This window comes from Maylandia zebra, linkage group LG20, assembly GCF_041146795.1.
Source record: "Maylandia zebra isolate NMK-2024a linkage group LG20, Mzebra_GT3a, whole genome shotgun sequence".
Taxonomy (NCBI): Eukaryota; Metazoa; Chordata; class Actinopteri; order Cichliformes; family Cichlidae; genus Maylandia; species Maylandia zebra.
The window spans coordinates 19,282,066-19,299,287 of NC_135186.1; the positions used below are offsets into that span (position 1 = coordinate 19,282,066).

General features: G+C 43.4%; 1 protein-coding gene across 1 annotated transcript; it reads left to right on the forward strand.

Moving 5' to 3' along the window:
• Nucleotides 1-251: 251 nt before the first annotated feature.
• On the forward strand, nucleotides 252-15,639 carry asxl1 (ASXL transcriptional regulator 1). Its single transcript, XM_004570926.5, has 10 exons — nucleotides 252-549; nucleotides 731-848; nucleotides 1,145-1,346; nucleotides 4,016-4,176; nucleotides 9,177-9,261; nucleotides 9,665-9,831; nucleotides 10,203-10,299; nucleotides 11,122-11,227; nucleotides 11,434-12,397; nucleotides 12,551-15,639. The coding sequence occupies exons 2-10, from the start codon at nucleotides 762-764 to the stop codon at nucleotides 15,179-15,181; spliced, it is 4,500 nt and encodes a 1,499-aa protein (XP_004570983.2). The 5' UTR covers nucleotides 252-549; nucleotides 731-761; the 3' UTR covers nucleotides 15,182-15,639.
• The last annotated feature ends 1,583 nt before the right edge of the window (nucleotides 15,640-17,222 follow it).

Below are 17,222 nucleotides of genomic sequence, written 5' to 3' on the forward strand. Positions count from 1 at the left end.
GTTTTCTTAAAATCTTTTACAGGTTTTAGAAAACTTTTCAGATGCACCCATGACTCCTAAACAAATTCTGCATGTCATCCAGACCAAGGGGCTGAAGGAGATGAGGTCAGAAACACGCACACTCATGCACACACACAAAAATTTGCAAGCTGATAATAATAATAGCAGGCTGCAAATGTATGCACACACTCACCTGAGAATAACAGATGAGGATCTATGATAAAGTGCAGTGACAGTGACAACTATTTGTCCATTATTTATCCTGATTGAAAAAGCCATATTTATAAGTAGTAGTGTAATCTTAGATGAGGTACTGATTGATAGATGACAAACTATATGTGGTGCTGAAGTTGTAGTAGTAGTTTTTTCTAAAACATTGTGGTTTACAAATTCACAGAATTTTAACCTTATATATTTTTAATGCTCTTATTCTGTTTTTAGCAGGAAATGAACTGATCACGTATTAGCTGAAATGTCACTGTTTATAAATTAAGTTTTTTTCCCCCTCTTTACATGGACGGTTTGGCCTGCTGCTGATCTAAACAGAAGGTATGTTGGTCAATACATATTATTGTATATGTTACACATTGATATGCATTTTTTTACAATTGGGTGTTCGTGAAACGTCATGGTGGCACACCAAGTTTTCGATTGTTTGCCATGAAGTACGAAGCTGCTGTAACTGGAAGTGTGTGTGTGTGTGTGTGTGTGTGTGTGTACATGTGTACAGTGGTACAGCTCCTTTGGCCTGCCTGGTCACCATGCTGCATTCCCAAGTGAGAGGGGATCGAGTCAAGAACAGCATCTTCTTCAAGCTACCTGGACGAATGAGTCTTTTTACTCTCAAGGTACTGAATCAACAATTCCCAAAATAATATTCTCCCAAATTCCGATGCAACTCTCAGCTTGTGTTCGTTATATTCACAGTGGTGAATCTTTGCTACAAAAGTACTTGCTCACTGACTTATTACTAAATATTTGTACTAGTAGCTCCTGAAGTGCTCCACTTTTTTCCTAAACACCTGATGTTTTGATTGTTTAAAATTCTTCTTTGCACTGTTGGATTTGACAGCGTACATTATGCCTGCGGAGAATACTGTTATTAAGAAGGGCATCGCCTACTCTGCACTCTTTTGCTCTGTAGAAAAACGCTCCCCAGTGGACAAAGGCAACCTCGGAGTCAGAGACACCATCAGAGCTGGCTGGGGGTACGACACCCCCAGCTTCCAGCAGCAGCACCCCGGCAGCAGGCTCAGCCGTGGCCCCAGTTGGTCCCACTGAGGCCACTGAACAGGAGAGCTGCGACTCCACTGAGACTACTGCTGCTGCCAGTGTGGACAATGATGGTAACATCATTAAGCCATGTGCTGGTCACCTCTTAGTGTGCATACCACATCCAGGGCTCTAGACTAACTTTTTGCCATGGGCGTACCGGTACGCCTAACTTTAAAAAGTTAGGCGTTCGGCACAAAAGTTAGGCGCACACAAATTTTATAATTTATACAATAGAATGTGTTTTTCTGGATACACTGTGCTTTTTCAGCTTTCAAAGATTGATGACACCGTGTCAGAGCACTGGCTATGAATTTCAGAAGGATCAGGCCTTAACTTAACAGAAAAGTTAGCAATAGTTCTTTTCCTATTACAGCTACATCCACTTCTGTTGTGCCTAGGCTGCTCACTAGGGCTGGGTATCATCACTGATTTCTATAATCCATTCGATTCGATTCAACTTAGCCTCAGACAGTCAGAAATATTATAATTCTGATCATTTATCAGTACTGACTTCATCAGAATTGTGAACATCACAGCAGATGCCTTTGTGTGAAAGTAACTGAGAATAAAACAGAAAAACATGAAGGAGATTTTCCTGGTCTGGCTTTTTATAGCAGATAACCTTAAAAATATTCTACAATGTTCTGCATATAAAGTTTAAATTTCTTCAGTATTGAATAACAGAAAAAATGGACTTTCTTGTCCGAGGTCATTTAAGTGAAGAAAAGAAAAAGACAGCAGCCACAGCGCTGTAAACAACGGTAGACTGGTGGGTAATAAGCAAATGAATAATACAGAAAACAGAGATTGGAGACGGGAAACTGTTCTTGAAGTACAGAGAGAGATAGAGAGAGAGCTAGCTGTGCATGAAGCATTTTAATAGTGCATTTTAATAGTCGTGGAAGCAAAACAGCAAAATTCATGACGACATTGATCAAATGTGAAGCGCAGTTTGCTGCTTCTTTTGCTGCTGGCTCGGTGAATTTTGGTTGGAGAGACAAAACCTGCAGCTCAGAATCAGCGCAAAAAGACGTAAACACAGCGCGGACCGGACGCATCAGCATCGCTAAGCTCCGACAGCGTGTCCGTCTACGGGCCGTCGGGTGAGAAAGCCGAGAAAGACAAAGCTGATTCTGATGCGTCGATCCGCTCTGTGTTTACGTCTTTGTGTGGAATCCGTGTACCTGCTCTCATTTGCTGTTTGGTTGTTGTTGAAATGGTTTTGTGAGCTTTAATCTGAGAATCTGGCGTTTCTGGCAAAACACAGTTATATTTAAAAGTCGATTCAGGATTTAATGAATTGATATCGCTTTATTCAAGCTACTCACCTCCCACTTCCACCTGCACTTTCAACTGGACCACGGCCAATCAGAGAGGTCCCGCCCTGACCATCTCTGATTGGTTTAGTCCACGATAGGGGCATAATGTGTGTCTGTTGTTGACCACAGGGAAGGTTGCAGATTTATTTATTTATTTATTTATTTTTGGCTACCTGTTCAGGTAGCCCAAAAAAAAAAAAAAAAAAAGTTGGTCGCACAGGTGCAACCAATTTTTTTTTTTTTTTTTTTTTTTTTTGCAGTCGCACCACTGAAAAATTTGGTCGCATTTGCGACCAAATTGGTCGCACTCTAGAGCCCTGACATCCCTTTGTCTTTTCCTTAATGATGCTATGCAGTCATTCTGTTAGTCTAGTTGTTTGCAGCTCCACCTCAGCAGTGGTGCTTTGCTAGTCAGAGAGCTAAAACAAAAGGTAAACAGTAAATGATGGCAGGATAGTGTCCTGTATACTGAACTGCATATCAGTAAGACGTACCAATTTAGCACATTTATATTCTCAGATGTGTTCGTTACATTGAATTAATTAGGATGTCCGAGTCTGATGTGGCCTTACAGATAAAAAGTGTCTGTCACTCCAGACCAGACCATGTAAATCATGAAGATGACTTGATTCCTTGGCCCCTGTTATGCAGCAGCCAGCAGTAAACACAAGCCCAATGTTTTCCATCAATCAATAAAAACTTTGTTTTATAAATATGGGGGAGTCTGGGCAGTGGGCTACCAGAACTTAAATAATTTTGCACATTTATCATGTAAAAACACTGACATGCACTGTTATATTAAGTTATATTAAGATCTGTCAGGGATTAAATGTGTAGTTACAGTTCTTTTCTTTTTTTTCTTTTTTCTGTCTTATCTCCTGGTCAGTATTACTCTGTGATGCAGTGCCTGTCCTCTGTTTGTTTTCCTGGGGCATTCAAACTATTTGAAACAGACATTTCTGTTACTCAGTCTCATTGTTTCTGATATTTTGTAATCAAAGCTGAGAAATGTAAATGAAATGAGAATCCCCTTTGAGGCTCAGTGCAATAACACTTCCCAGAGAACTGCATGTGGGTTGACTTGATTCATTTATAAATGTGCATAAGAGTCAAAACCACAAGATCTGTTGACAGAACTGTACAAAGACGCTTTTATGTACTTTATTTATTTTAAAGTAACCATTTTACTAGACTGAAAACAATAATGGTGTCATTAATAGAGATTAAGGTCAAATTTGTCAATATTGGGTAGAAGCCACAAATAAGCTTGAGTTTGGGTAGAAGCCATTTCATCGTCTTAGTTAAGACGTAAAAAATGTAAGTTCTTTGCTACTTGCGGCTGCACTCCCACCTTGTAAATGTTAAGTGTATCTGCTGTTTGCAAACATGTGGAATAGTGATTATTTTTCTTTGGCTTGAAGCTTCGGTTGATGAGAGTTCATCCAGCGCCTCCTGCTCCGTGGAGCTACAGGCTCCCAGCAGCCAGCCTCAGACTCGCCTCAGCAGGTCAGCAGGACAGCAGGGTCGCACTGACACACAGCAGACCCAGCACGCGCAGACCAGACTGAGCCGCTCAAGACAGGTAGGGCCCTGCATGACACTATTTGTGGCTCCATGTCTAAAAAGAAATGTGATGTGTTTACTAGTCACACTTTTTAAGCAGTCTGCAATGTCATGCTGTACGGTACTTATACTGTGCTGCTGCCTAATTGTGTGTAACATAGATATACAACACTTCATTCAGTCATTTCAGAATCATTTTTTTATATAGCAGAATTAAAAGTAATGTATATAATTTAGCTAAGAAGGTAGACCAGTTTATCTACTAAACAAAAGCCTGGTGGTGTGATTCCAGTCTGCATACCAAATCCAAAGCCTTGAGCAAGGTACTAACCCCAAGGTACTATCAAGAGTGTAAATGTTGGCTAGAAAAAGTTGGTGTGAAGCATGTTGTGTGAAGAGTGCTCAGCTAGAATAGAAAAGCACTATATAGGAAATGCTCCTTTTACCGTTTGGCTTATTTTGCAAAAAATTAAAAACATTTAAAACTGTTGAGTAGGGCTGCCACAAACGATTATTTTGATAGTAGACTAGTCACCGATTATTTTTGTGATTAGTCAACTAATCAGATCATGCATCCATTGGACGTTAAACACACAGCTTATTGCACCAGCATGCGTCTGCTCTTATATGACTATCATTACATTAAACACTTCAAGCTGTAAGCTATGTGCTAACTAAAAATAAAGACAAGATGATAGTTTATTAAAGTTTTAATGAAATTTGCAGATGGTCTCGGTGGAGTTTAATAAACTCGGCCGTCTGTTCTTTCTATGTAAAATATAACAGGACACTGGAGTAAACTCTCGACCATCTCACACTTCTGTTTAATCAGTTCTTATATATCATGTTTAACCTGAGTAGCGAAAGACTGCGGGGGGTTTGAAAATGATGTGCCAGGAGTTCGCTGTTCTCGCCAGCTCTAGTGAGCCTTGAACTTTCTAGCTATCGAGCTGGTGGATAACAGACGTCTCTGAAAACATCGGAGCACTTTTACAAATATGTGATGTCTTGATAAACCGAGCAGATATTTCTGTCTTCGAATTTTGACATGCTTCGCTGCATCCCTGTAATGTAATTGGCCTACAAATGCGGCCTCTGAAGGATGCTGCCGCTGAATTTTCTTCTTATTCGGGGTTTAACGGCAGCTGGTATCCCTGGACATGCAGTGCTGCCATCTTCTGTTTCAGTCCGTTATTACACTCTTAAATCCTACTACTTATTCATGCGTCTTTCGGGATCTTACAAAGCTTCAAACGACGCGTTGATTATGAAATTACCGTATTTCCCGGACTACAAAGCGCACCTAAATATTAGCCGCACAAGCTAAAATCAGGGGAAAATCCTGATGTGTACATACATTAGCCGCACCTGACTAAAAGCCGCAGGTGTTTCAATGTTGACTTATCATATGTAAGAGAATATGCACAAAGGGAATTGTCAGGAAAGAGATGGCTGTTTGGAGACATCACTTTTATTAATATTTTGAAAAACAAGTTATGGGTACATATTTGCACATGTAGTACATAACAGTAGCCTACAGCACACCAGAAAAATAGATTCGGCCTACCTTTTAGGCTGAGGTGCAGTGACACAGCTTTAACAAGAAGAAAAGTCAGTCATTCACCACCATCTTTCTCTTCTTCCTGCGCACTAAAACCACCAAAGTCCTCTTCTCCAGTGTCGGATACAAACAGGCTCAGGATGGCTTCGTCATCCACTCTCCGCTTCTCTCCTTCGTTGTCACTTTCAAAACCAAAGAAATCCTCATTGTCAGTGTCAGAGTCGAACACCCTCAGAAGGGCCGTGGCGGTGTCCTCCTCACCATCATGCAGCAGTCCAGCCCTTCAAAATCCGTTGGTGATCGTGGATGTTTTCACACTTTTCCACGCTGTCAGAATCCACCGGTGGAGTTGGGCATAACTTGCTTTTCGCAAGTTTATCGCCGCTCATCATCCACGCCTCCCGCTGAACGGGTACCGCTACTTTGAAGTTTGTTTTTCGCGCTACTTCGTACAGCACTACGTTGCCTGGCGGACGGACATCAAATTCAAATTCAAATTTTATTTGTTACGTACACAGTCATACACAGTACGATATGTAGTGAAATGCTTGGACAACTGCTCGTGACCTAAAGAAAACAAAAAAGGAAAGGCTATGAATAAGATAGGAAATAAATATGAAAAATTAAAAAGGGTAAATTTAACTAGGAAGGAATAAAATATAAATTAAGGTTAAAAATGAAATAACTGTACAACACAAATTAGAATGAAGGGTAAATTTAACTGGGAAGAATAAGATAAAATATATAAATTAAAGTTGAAAATAAAATAACTGTACAACAAAATACACAATACACAATATAGAACTATATAAGAATGTATGAAGAAATCTAAATCTAAATAAATATATACACAATAACAGCAGCTGTACAAGTATTAACCGGAAATGAAGAATATAGTGACCAGTGTTGTGCAAAACCAAAGTCCAGAAAGTCCAGTGTGTGTGTGTGTGTAAGAACCATATGTGTGGGTCAGTACTGTGTGGTGGTGTGATTGAGAGACCGTATCGCCTGCGGGAAGAAGCTCCTCCTCAGTCTCTCTGTGTTGGTCTTCAGGGAGCGGAATCGCTTTCCTGACCTCAACAGAGAGAACAGTCTGTTGTTGGGATGGCTGAGGTCCTTCACGATCTTCCTGGCCTTGGTCCAGCACCGCCTGCTGTAGATTGAGTGCAGGTCAGGGAGCTCGGAGCGGATGGTGCGCTCAGCTGACCGCACAACCCTCTGTAGAGCTCGTCTGTTCTGCATGGTGCTGTTCCCGAACCAGGTTAAGATGTTTCCCGCCAGGATGCTCTCTATGGTGCACGAGTAAAAGTTCCTGAGCACCTTGGAGGGCAGTTGGAAGTCTCTCAAGCGTCTGAGGTGGTAGAGACGCTGTCGGGCCTTTTTCACCACGGTGTTGATGTGACAGGACCATGACAGGTCCTGCGTGATGTGAACTCCGAGGTATTTGAAGCTGTCCACTCTCTCCACTGGGCACTCGTTGATGACGGGGGTCTGGTAGTTCCTCTCCTGCTTAGTGCTGAAGTCCACTATCAGCTCCTTTGTCTTACTGACGTTTAGAAGGAGGTTGTTCCTCTGGCACCAGTTCTCCAGATTCCTAATCTCCTTCACGTAGGCACATGTGACTAACATACCACTCTTGAACCCCGATCCTTCCGCCAGGCAACGTAGTGCCGTACAACAGCGGAACACACAAAACAAATCGTCTTACGATATGACAAAAATCATGGACAATCCATAGAAAAGCCGCACCTGACTAAAAGCCGCAGGGTTCAAAGCTTGTGCAAAAAGTAGCGGCTTATAGCCCGACAATTACGGTAGTCGTTAACGATTTTAATACTCGACGTAATCGCGACTAGTCGACTAATTGTGGCAGCCCTGCTGTTGAGCATACTTCTTACTGTGTTACGTAATTGAGGTTAGTTTTATTTTAATTTTAGTTTTATTTCTATAGTTCACAACACCAGTTTTCTCAGCAGTCTGAGAACGAAATGCTCTTTTGGGGTGATGCGGTACTATGAGGGCTATGATCAAACTTGACCATTTAGTTTTTTGAGATGACAGATTATATTTATATCATCAGAGTTTATTTAATTCTGCGTTTAGCAGGGAGCCGATAGAACTGATGTAATGTGCCAGAGCTATAGTCCGCCTCACTGTTGCGACTGAATCTCTTGAAGGCTTTTCACTCAGCTTTTAGAACAGTCCTACATCAACGTTCAACTATAAAATGAAACATTTCAAGAATTCTCCATTTAGACAAGGAAACATACCAGTCAAAAGTTTGGACACACATTCTCATTTAATGGTTTTTCTTTATTTTTACTTTACTTCTCCTTGCTACATTGAAAACACATACTGGAGACATCAAATACATGAAGCAAGATATATGGAGTTATGTAGCAAAGGTTCCTCAAAGTAGCTGCCCTTTGCTTTGTTGACAGTGCTGCAAACCCTCGGCCTTCTCTCAGTGAGCTTCATGATGTCGTCACCTGAAATGGTTTCACTTCACAGGTGTGCCTTGTCAGGGTTCATTGTTTGTTGAATTTCTAAGACCTTGAATCCGCAGTTGAAAAAACCATCAAGCGTTATGATGAAACTGGCTCACATGAGGACTGTCCCATGAAAGAAAGACCCAGAGTCACCTCTGCTGCTGAGGATTAAAATTCATCAGAGTCACCAGCCTCAGAAATCACAAGTTAACAACAGCTCAGATTAGAGCCCAGATAAATGCCAAACAGAGCTCCAGTAGCAGACTGGAACGTCTTTTTTTGTTTACTACATAATTCCATATGTGTTCATTCATAATCTTGATGCCTTCAGTGAGAATATGCAGTGCGATATGTGAAATTTTTCCAACCGACAATCGTCAGTCCATTAACCGAGGATAGGCAACATATTCACGCAGGTGACTTTTTGATGGAAGAGCAATTAATTTTTTATCTGTTGTTTGGTCGAGTGTGTAAGACAGATAAATACTGGAACGGCATGTAAACATGGTTCCCTCCCCATCATTGTGTGGGGTGTTTTATTTTTTTATTTTTTTATTTTTATTTAAATAAAATATTTTTTTTCTTACCATAGGCTACTGCCTTTCTTTCTTTCTGTTATGAGTTTGAGTATTATTATTTATTTTTTCCGTTAACTGCTTCTCTTGGCTTCCACCAACATTATTAGCCAACTTACTCATGGGCAAATAAATAAACCGCTCTTGTAAAAACGATCGGTGAAAGGCTCAGCCTATTGTCAATGGTCGATATATTAGTGTAATCGCCCAACCTTAGTAAATAGTCATGAACATAAAGAAAAAACATTAGATGAGAAGGTGCGCTCACAAAGTGGGCTTTAATAAGCCAAACTAAATCAAATGTGACTTACTAAGTAGTCAGGTACAAGCGAACAGTTACATTATTCCACTAGTAACAGCACTTCTGCATATGTCTGCCGTTTGTTTTCTACAGTCAGGAAGGCAGAGGAAGAAAGCTGTTATGATGCCTCGCGTCGTCCTCACCCCTCTTAAGGTGAATGGAGAGCATGTCCCCTCAGGTACGAGCCTCTCTTGAATTCTCACACAGAATCAAGAAAAACACCCATTGCAAAAGTTGGAATACAGACTGTTGGCCATCCTGATCCAAGAGATATCAGTGTTATTGAAATTCATACTCATTGCCAACAGAATCATGTAAAATATACTGAAAAAAATTCAAGGTTTGATTCACCAGCCATCATATGCTGGATTGTACCAGTGTACCGGTCATAAATGTATGCATGAAGAGTCATATTTTTAAACTTGTTGATTTGTTGTTACACACCAGGGCTGGTACCTGGAAGCTTGTGCTAAGAAAGGTGTTTATGAGCAGTGCATGACTTTGTTGCTTTGCAGCTGAACTACAGCATCTGTCTACATCATCTTGAGTTAAAAGTTTTCTGGGGGGTTTGTCATGAATAGGTCCCATGAAGCGGAGTCGGGGAGGGGTGGATGTAGACTTTGAAACGCCAGGCTCCATCCTGGTCAACACCAACATCAGAGCTCTCATCAATACGCGGACATTCTTAGCTTTCCCGGTACACTCACAACAGCAGCTGCTGCAGCTGCTGCCTGAGGTGGACCGACAAGTAAGCGGTCTTTCTATTCTTTATTCCAGTTTATGTTTACTGTAATATTATATGTGCCAATATCTAGCACAGGGCAAATGAGAAACGAATTAAACTGATATTTTTAACACTTACTGCAGGGAGGAAGAAAAAAAGAGAATTTTGAGCTTGTCGATTTTTGATGTACAGCAGTAATTTCAGTAGTGCGCAGCGGTGTGCCTGCTCTGCTACAGACTTTTTGTATTCTTGGAATAATGAAATTTTAAATTCCTTATACAGTTATTTTATATGTGTACTTAAACGTTTTTAGTGTTGTACTTAGGGCACCAAACACTCAACTGTGTACTCATCACTTGACTTGTTGTCTCACGTCATTTTGTCTCTGGTTGTAGATTGGACCTGATGGCATGGCCAGACTGAGCAGTTCAGCTCTTAACAATGAATTTTTTACTCACGCCTCCCAGAGCTGGAAAGAGAGGCTGGGTGATGGTAAGTTTCTGGTCATTCATAGACAGATTGCCATGCTTTACTGACTTCATCACTGTTCTTCAATAGGGTTTGACATAATCAGTGGCCCAATGCCCCAGAGCCAGTAAAACAAGATTGTTAGGCAAGTTGTTGGCCATCTGCTGTTTGCTCCAGTGGCCGTGTTTCCACCTATTGCAATTCCACAACTTCCTGTCTAAAAGGAATCCTCACTCACACGTAGTTTCTTCTTCAATTTAGTATGAAAGAAATAGAGACTTCTTAGTGACTGTGAAAACAGGATAAAAGATCTTCAATGAATTTATACGCTGTATACAACATACCTCATTCACCTGTTCATAAAATACTTTTTCTGTGCCTGAGCATTTTGGATCTAACATTCACACACTTTCTTATTTCACTGAAGGCATGCAAATCAGTTGGTGTTTGGTTCATATTCTGTCTCTCTCCATTTAAATGAAACTACCATAAAAATTAGAGACTGTTCATTTCTACAGACATGAGCAAACTTACAAATTCAGCGGGGGATCAGATCATTATTTCCCCCACCGTGTGAATATACAAAATTAGAGATAGAAAATTAAACTACCTAGCAGTTTATACGGTATTTAAATGCCCGTGAAAATCTGCAAATCACTTTTCACTAATTGAGGCCATTTTATGTGCATAAAAATTCCCTCAAGCATGACTTTAGTGAATAGGTCTATTGAGGTTTATGGTTAAAAAAAAAAAAAAAAAGTTGAGATTTTCTGAAGCATTCCTATGACTACTAACACCTTTTTGACTAAAAATGCTAAATCCTTGACATGTGTTTGATCTGTTTAGGTGAGTTCACCCATGAGATGCAAGTGCGTTTCCGACAGGAAATGGAGAAAGAGAAGAAGGTAGAGGTGTGGAAGGAGAAGTTTTTTGAAGAGTATCATGGGCAAAAGTAAGAGCCAAATCATTTCATCTAAATTTAATGTATTGTTCACGTTTCAGTATTATTGCTAGACATGTAGTATCCTTTTAACTGAAAATGTTTATATTTCTGCCCATACTGTTACATGTAATTGAGACATCAGCCTACAATAGCTTACATGTTATGTTCAGTCTGGTATTCACTGTGTGCTAAATTGTGTTGCTGTGTACTTGTAGGTCTGGCCTAACACAAGAAGAGTCACTAAAGCTTACCATGAGTGAAGCCAGCGAAGTTGCAGCTAGTGTGCTAGACAGTGATGTGACTGTGGTGGCAACCGGTGCCCCCAAAAGACGCAGCGTAGGTCGGCGGAGGCGAGATGGTAGGATGAGGAGACGTACGCGAGCTGACCTGCGCCGGAGGGCTCGCAGAACCATCTGCAAGACCACTCCATCCCTGCAGTCTGCAGAAGCAGCTGAGGCCAATGCAGCTGTGGATATTTCAGCAGTTTCTGTTGGCTCTCCCATGTCCGAAAACACAGTGGTTCAGGGAGAGGTAGTGCTGCAGACCGACTGTGGGGTGGAGCTCCCAGATGAGAGTGGTTTTACAGAGCCAAAGCCTTCTCCCATTCCAGAGCCAGTCACATTGCCACCCCCCACACCTGTTCCAACTCCCAGCCCCAGCCCAGCTTCAACCAGCGCTAATGAAGAGCATGAAGTCGCTGCTCGCTTGCTCCCCGAAGAGAGTGCACCTGTGTTGGCTTCCACCACTTCTCCATCCTCGTCCTCGTCCTCCTCCTCTTCATCTGCCTCTTCACCTGTTTCTTCACCATCTTCACCTTCTGATAGACAGGGGACATTTGTTGGAGTCCTGGACTCTTCTTCATCCTCCTCAGCCTCCTCAAGTGCTGCAGTTGCTGCAGATCCCCTGGACGATACCGCTTCTGTGATCACCTCCATCACAGGAGGAACTGCCACCAGCAGCCGTGAGAGCAGCCCATCTGTTAGTCCAGCTGCCACCCCTCTGCCCAGCACCCAGCTGAAAGAACAGAAGAGAAGGCCAGATGAGACTGAAGCCTTTTCTAGCTTCCCCGAAAAGAGGCCACGGCTTGACGACCGTCAGTCCTTTCGTACCACAATTGACAGTGTGTGTTCAGAAAAGCCGCAGCCGACAACAGAAGAACCCAAGGTGCCACCTATCCGGGTAAGTGTTAGTGAAATAATCCAGAAAGGTCCAGGATTACTTTCTGTCACACACAGTTCTTGGTGCACAAAGACAAGTAGTCTGTATAGATGAATGGATAGCTGCTTGTTATCAGATAAATTTTGACTTGCTGTCCCTGTGTTTGTTTCTCAGATTCAACTGTCCAGAATCAAACCTCCCTGGGTCAAAGGGCACCCCACCTACCAGATCTGTCCCCGGATCGTGCCGCCCGGCGAAGGCTCGCGCCGGTCGGGGACAGGGGGTGCGCGCACCTTGGCGGACATCAAAGCCCGTGCACAACAAGCCCGTGCCCAGCGCGAGGCCGCTGCTGCTGTTGCAGCCTCTGCCGACGGGACAAGCCCGGCCAGGGTCAGGCTGCGGCCTGGTGCTGGGCTACCGGATAGCAGCAATGGAAGACGATCGCGAGAGCATCCAGGACCTATCGAGCCCGGAGGAGGAGGAGGAGGAGGTGGAGAAGAAGAAAGTGAAAATGGAAATGAAACAAGGGGAAGTAGTGGGATGGAAGAGCAGGGATCGTCTTCAGGCACTAATTCGTCTGGAACACAACTACAGCTTCTTAATGTAGAGCCTACATCTGAGCCTTCCCCTTCATTGTCCACTACCTCAACCTCCATGTCCTTGGAGCCCCCACAGACGCCAAGTCCTCAGCAAGCGGAACCAGTTGGGGGGGCAGATGGACAGTTAATTGAAGCAACCACAGCTAGTATCCAGAGCTCCTCCAACGGACTCACAGATGGGGCTGCCTCTCTTTCTTCAGAGCCTGATGTGTCTGAGTCACCAGCCATGCAGTCTGCCAGAGAAAGCCAGGTAGTTGAAACTGGTGGCAGTGCCCCTACAGAGAGCGCAACTGTTGGTTGTGAAAAACCTTCATTAGCACAAACCTCTATCCCAGATTCCCTTCCGAGGTTTGGGGCTCAGGGTGTGGATGTTATTCAGACGCTGGCCAGTTCTTGTCATGCCAAGGACCAGGAGCAAGGGAAGGAGGCTGGATTGGGTAGTGTTATCCAGCATGGTTCTCACCATGTTGACCCCCAGGAGGCATTCTCCCGTACAGCCACTGAGAGACAGCGATCAGATGGATCTTCACCCCAACATGTGGATTCCTCTAGTGCTGAGAAAGATGAGGCTGGCACATATAGCGACTCAACAGAAACCGCTTCAGACTGTGAGAATGAAAGCCAGGAGGAAGAGCAGCAGCCTGGCCACGAATGGTGTCCTCAATTGAACACTCAGAGAAATGGCCAGCTGGTGATTTGTAGCCCTCCTCAGAAACAACAACCGGTCATCCAGACCCACATGACTAGCCGCCACGGCCAGACCGTCATTCAGCCTTGCTTCCCCAGCAGCATGACTCAGCCACAACACAGCCGTATCCATTCACAAGACTCTAATGCTCTGTCTGCACCCCTGCCACAAGGGCTAAGGGACACAACTGTTGTTAAAACTGAGTCTGGAGATGACTGTAGAGACTCCAGACTGAGCTCTGAAGAGGAGTGTCGTGGAGCTTTAAAGTCTCCTGCCACTCACTCAAATGCTGCATCTGCCTCCAAAAGACTGGCCAGTTCAGTCAGACTTGTGTCCAGTGTGGAGGCCAACAACCCTTTGGTCACTCAGTTACTTCAGGGCAGCCTGCCTCTGGAAAAAGTTCTACCCTTACACTCTGCCAACAGACTGGAGATTAGCAGATTACCAGGAACCCTGCCCAGGCCACCAGCAGCAAGAACCCCAGGGACTCGTAACAGGCCTGAGGTTTCAGCCAAATCTTCAAGCCCAGAGCTGACTACTCCAGTCCAGATCCATAAGTCCCCAACATCCCGCCCAGTTTCCTGTCTGATGGAAGCCCCAGCTTTACCGCAGTATCAGTCCTCCCAGGCCCCTGGAGCTGTTCCAGTCATCACCCCTCTGCCACCCTCCTCCAGCGGTTTATTGTCCTCCAGAGGTAAGCAAGACCTCATGCCTGGGTCTGCTGTGGAGTCTGCAGTTATCAAAGAGTCTCATGGTCAGCAGCCTTCCCAGGGAGCCACTCCAGACAGGCCTCAGTCAGCCCATCGGACCATGTGCAATGGACCCTCTCCTCCTCACGCAGACCCCTGCCCAACAGAGGTGATACCTTGTATTAAGATTAACTGGCGTCCCCCACAATCTCAGCTTCCTCACTCTCTGCAACAACCCCCGTCTCCTGCACCTACTGTAAAGAATGAAGTTGGTGCACGACCCTCTTGTCAAGCTATTGCCAAATCCTCACTCAGTGTACCCTTAAGTGTTACCAAAAAGGAACCTGGGAACTCTGTCGATGGCTATCTAAGCGGCGGGGCAATAGAAGGACTCATCAACATGGAGTTTACTTTGGCCAGGATGGCAAAGAAAGATCACAGCAAAGCTCCCTACTCCTCTGGCTCTCCCTCTTCTTCCTGTTCTCCCTCACCCTCCGCTCCCTCCCTTCCCTTCCATCTTTATGGGAAGCTCCCCAAGCAGGGTGGAGGAGTTGGAGGGGTAAGCTACACAGCCAATGTTTCAGTGATGGACAACAGCAGTTTCTCCCGGAGCATGGCAGACAGTGTGCTGCAGCTGCACCCCCGCTTGGGTCCCAGCCAGACTACCCTCAGCATTCAGGCCTTTACTGACAGTACGGCAGAGGAAGTGGCACTCAAGTGCTCGTGCCGCCTCAAAGCCATGATCATGTGCCAAGGCTGTGGTGCCTTCTGCCATGATGATTGCATCGGGCCCTCCAAACTCTGTGTGTCATGTCTGGTGGTCAGATAGTATGCTGAAGTTTCAGTGCACTGTAGAACTGCTGTTTGTATAGTGTGAGCAGCAGGGCCGCAGCTTTCAGAGTGTTGCCAGAAACCTAAGTATGGTAGAGAACACAGGAGAAGCCAGATGGTCAACATTTGCCTTGTAAAATATGACTGGTCTGTATTGTTGCAGATTTCCTGTTTTTGTTTGAGCTGTACTGATTGTTATTGTTGTTGTTGTTATTATTATTAATTATTATTATTATTATCATTATTATTATTATTGTGCATTGGGGCATGATTGATTGTAAATTGTGCCTTTTTTTTTCTCCTCAAAAACATTTACCTCATCTTATCTTGCTCCACCTGTTATCATTTGGTGGCCATCATTTTTTTTGGTCCCGTTTGTCAGTCAACGGGGAATTACTGTTGTCTCTGCGCAAAGAAGTATTTTTTTAACCATTAAAATGAGTAAATGACATTGTATCACCAGTTTGTTTTTTTTGACTCATTTTATGATTCCGTTGAGTTCTAGTTTGTAGTTACAGTTAATTACCAAGAACAAATAAAGTGAACGTTATGTGCTGTTAAAATTTGAATCCTTGATAACTTTCAGAGTTTTTACCAGCAATGGGGACTGTGTTAAAATACTGCACCTGCCACGTGGCAGGAGCAGCACAGGACTGGCTGATAGAACACAATGATTTCAGGGTATCCACGGGATGTGCCGGAACAAGCCAGAGACCGGATGCAACCAACTGCACCCTAAGGATCTGCTGCCAGCATGAAATGGGACCCTGTGCCTTGAAGTGTCAGAGCTGATTGGTGATATGAGACAGAATTTGTATTCATTTTTGTATTTTTTTTTCGCGTTAAAATAAATTGTAGGCACAGAAACTGATAAATCAGTCAGACTGTATCAGTATAAACAGCTATACACACATTTCAGTAGCTAAAGGATAACCAAGGAGTCTGCTTCATACTCCAGAGTTGGTGGTGGGTTTCTACACCGTTCTGTGCTGGGATCTGTATAATGTACTTTCTGCACTGTACATGGCCCCTAAGGTAGTGTTATTAGAAATGTTATGAGAGAACAGTGCATATGTTTTCTTTGCTATGCACATTATCCACACAATCCTGGACACTTGTTCAAGGCATCTTTCAAAGTCAAAGACCTGGAAGCATTATATCTAATGAAACAGACTATAGCATGTAGTTAAGGCTACAGTAGGTGACCCTGAATCCTCCCGTAATTGTGCTGTGGCTGCTGGGGTTTCCCATCATGTACTGAGTGTTTCTTCTTCACTCACCATGTCTTTGTACACCACTCTGCATTGAATTACTAGTTATTAATCTCTGGCTCTCTTTCAGTGTGTGTCTTTGTCCTGTCTTCTGTCCCGCACTCCCTACCAGTCACAGCAAATGGTTGCCCCTCCCTGAGCCTGGTTCTCTAAAAGTTTTTTTCCTGTTTAAAGGGGAGTTTTTTCATCGCACTTTTGACAAGTGCTTTCTTACAGGGGGCCGTTTGATTGTTTTCTCTAGTATTGTTATTGTAAGGTCTCTATCTTACAATATAAAGCACCGCAAGGCAACTGTTGTTGTGATTTGGTGCTATATAAATAAAATTTATATCAGATGGATCTGTATGTTTGATTTGGATTTTATTCCAGATAGTGTTCCTGATGCAATTTACCTGAGGATTGGGACCACTAGCTTGTGATCGCATGGGGTCAGGTTTTTGTATCTAGAATAAAATTTAAAATCCTTCTTTCGTAGGATATGATGAAACCTGATATCTTAAAGACCTTTTAGTACTGTATTACCCCGACAGAGCACTTGCTTCCTCAAATTTCTAAAAGTAGAATGTGAGGCAGAACCTTCAGCTACCAGGCTCCCAGTTTGGTTTTGGCTGAAACCCTTGCTACTTTGAAAGTCACTTGGTTATGCACAGGCACTGTGGTGGACTTTCCTTGTTGCGCTGAACATTTCTTCTCCTTTCACCTCTATTTAATCCTGATGGTTATATATGTCACTACCACACGTCATTAATGTTTGTCTCCTCTCTCTCC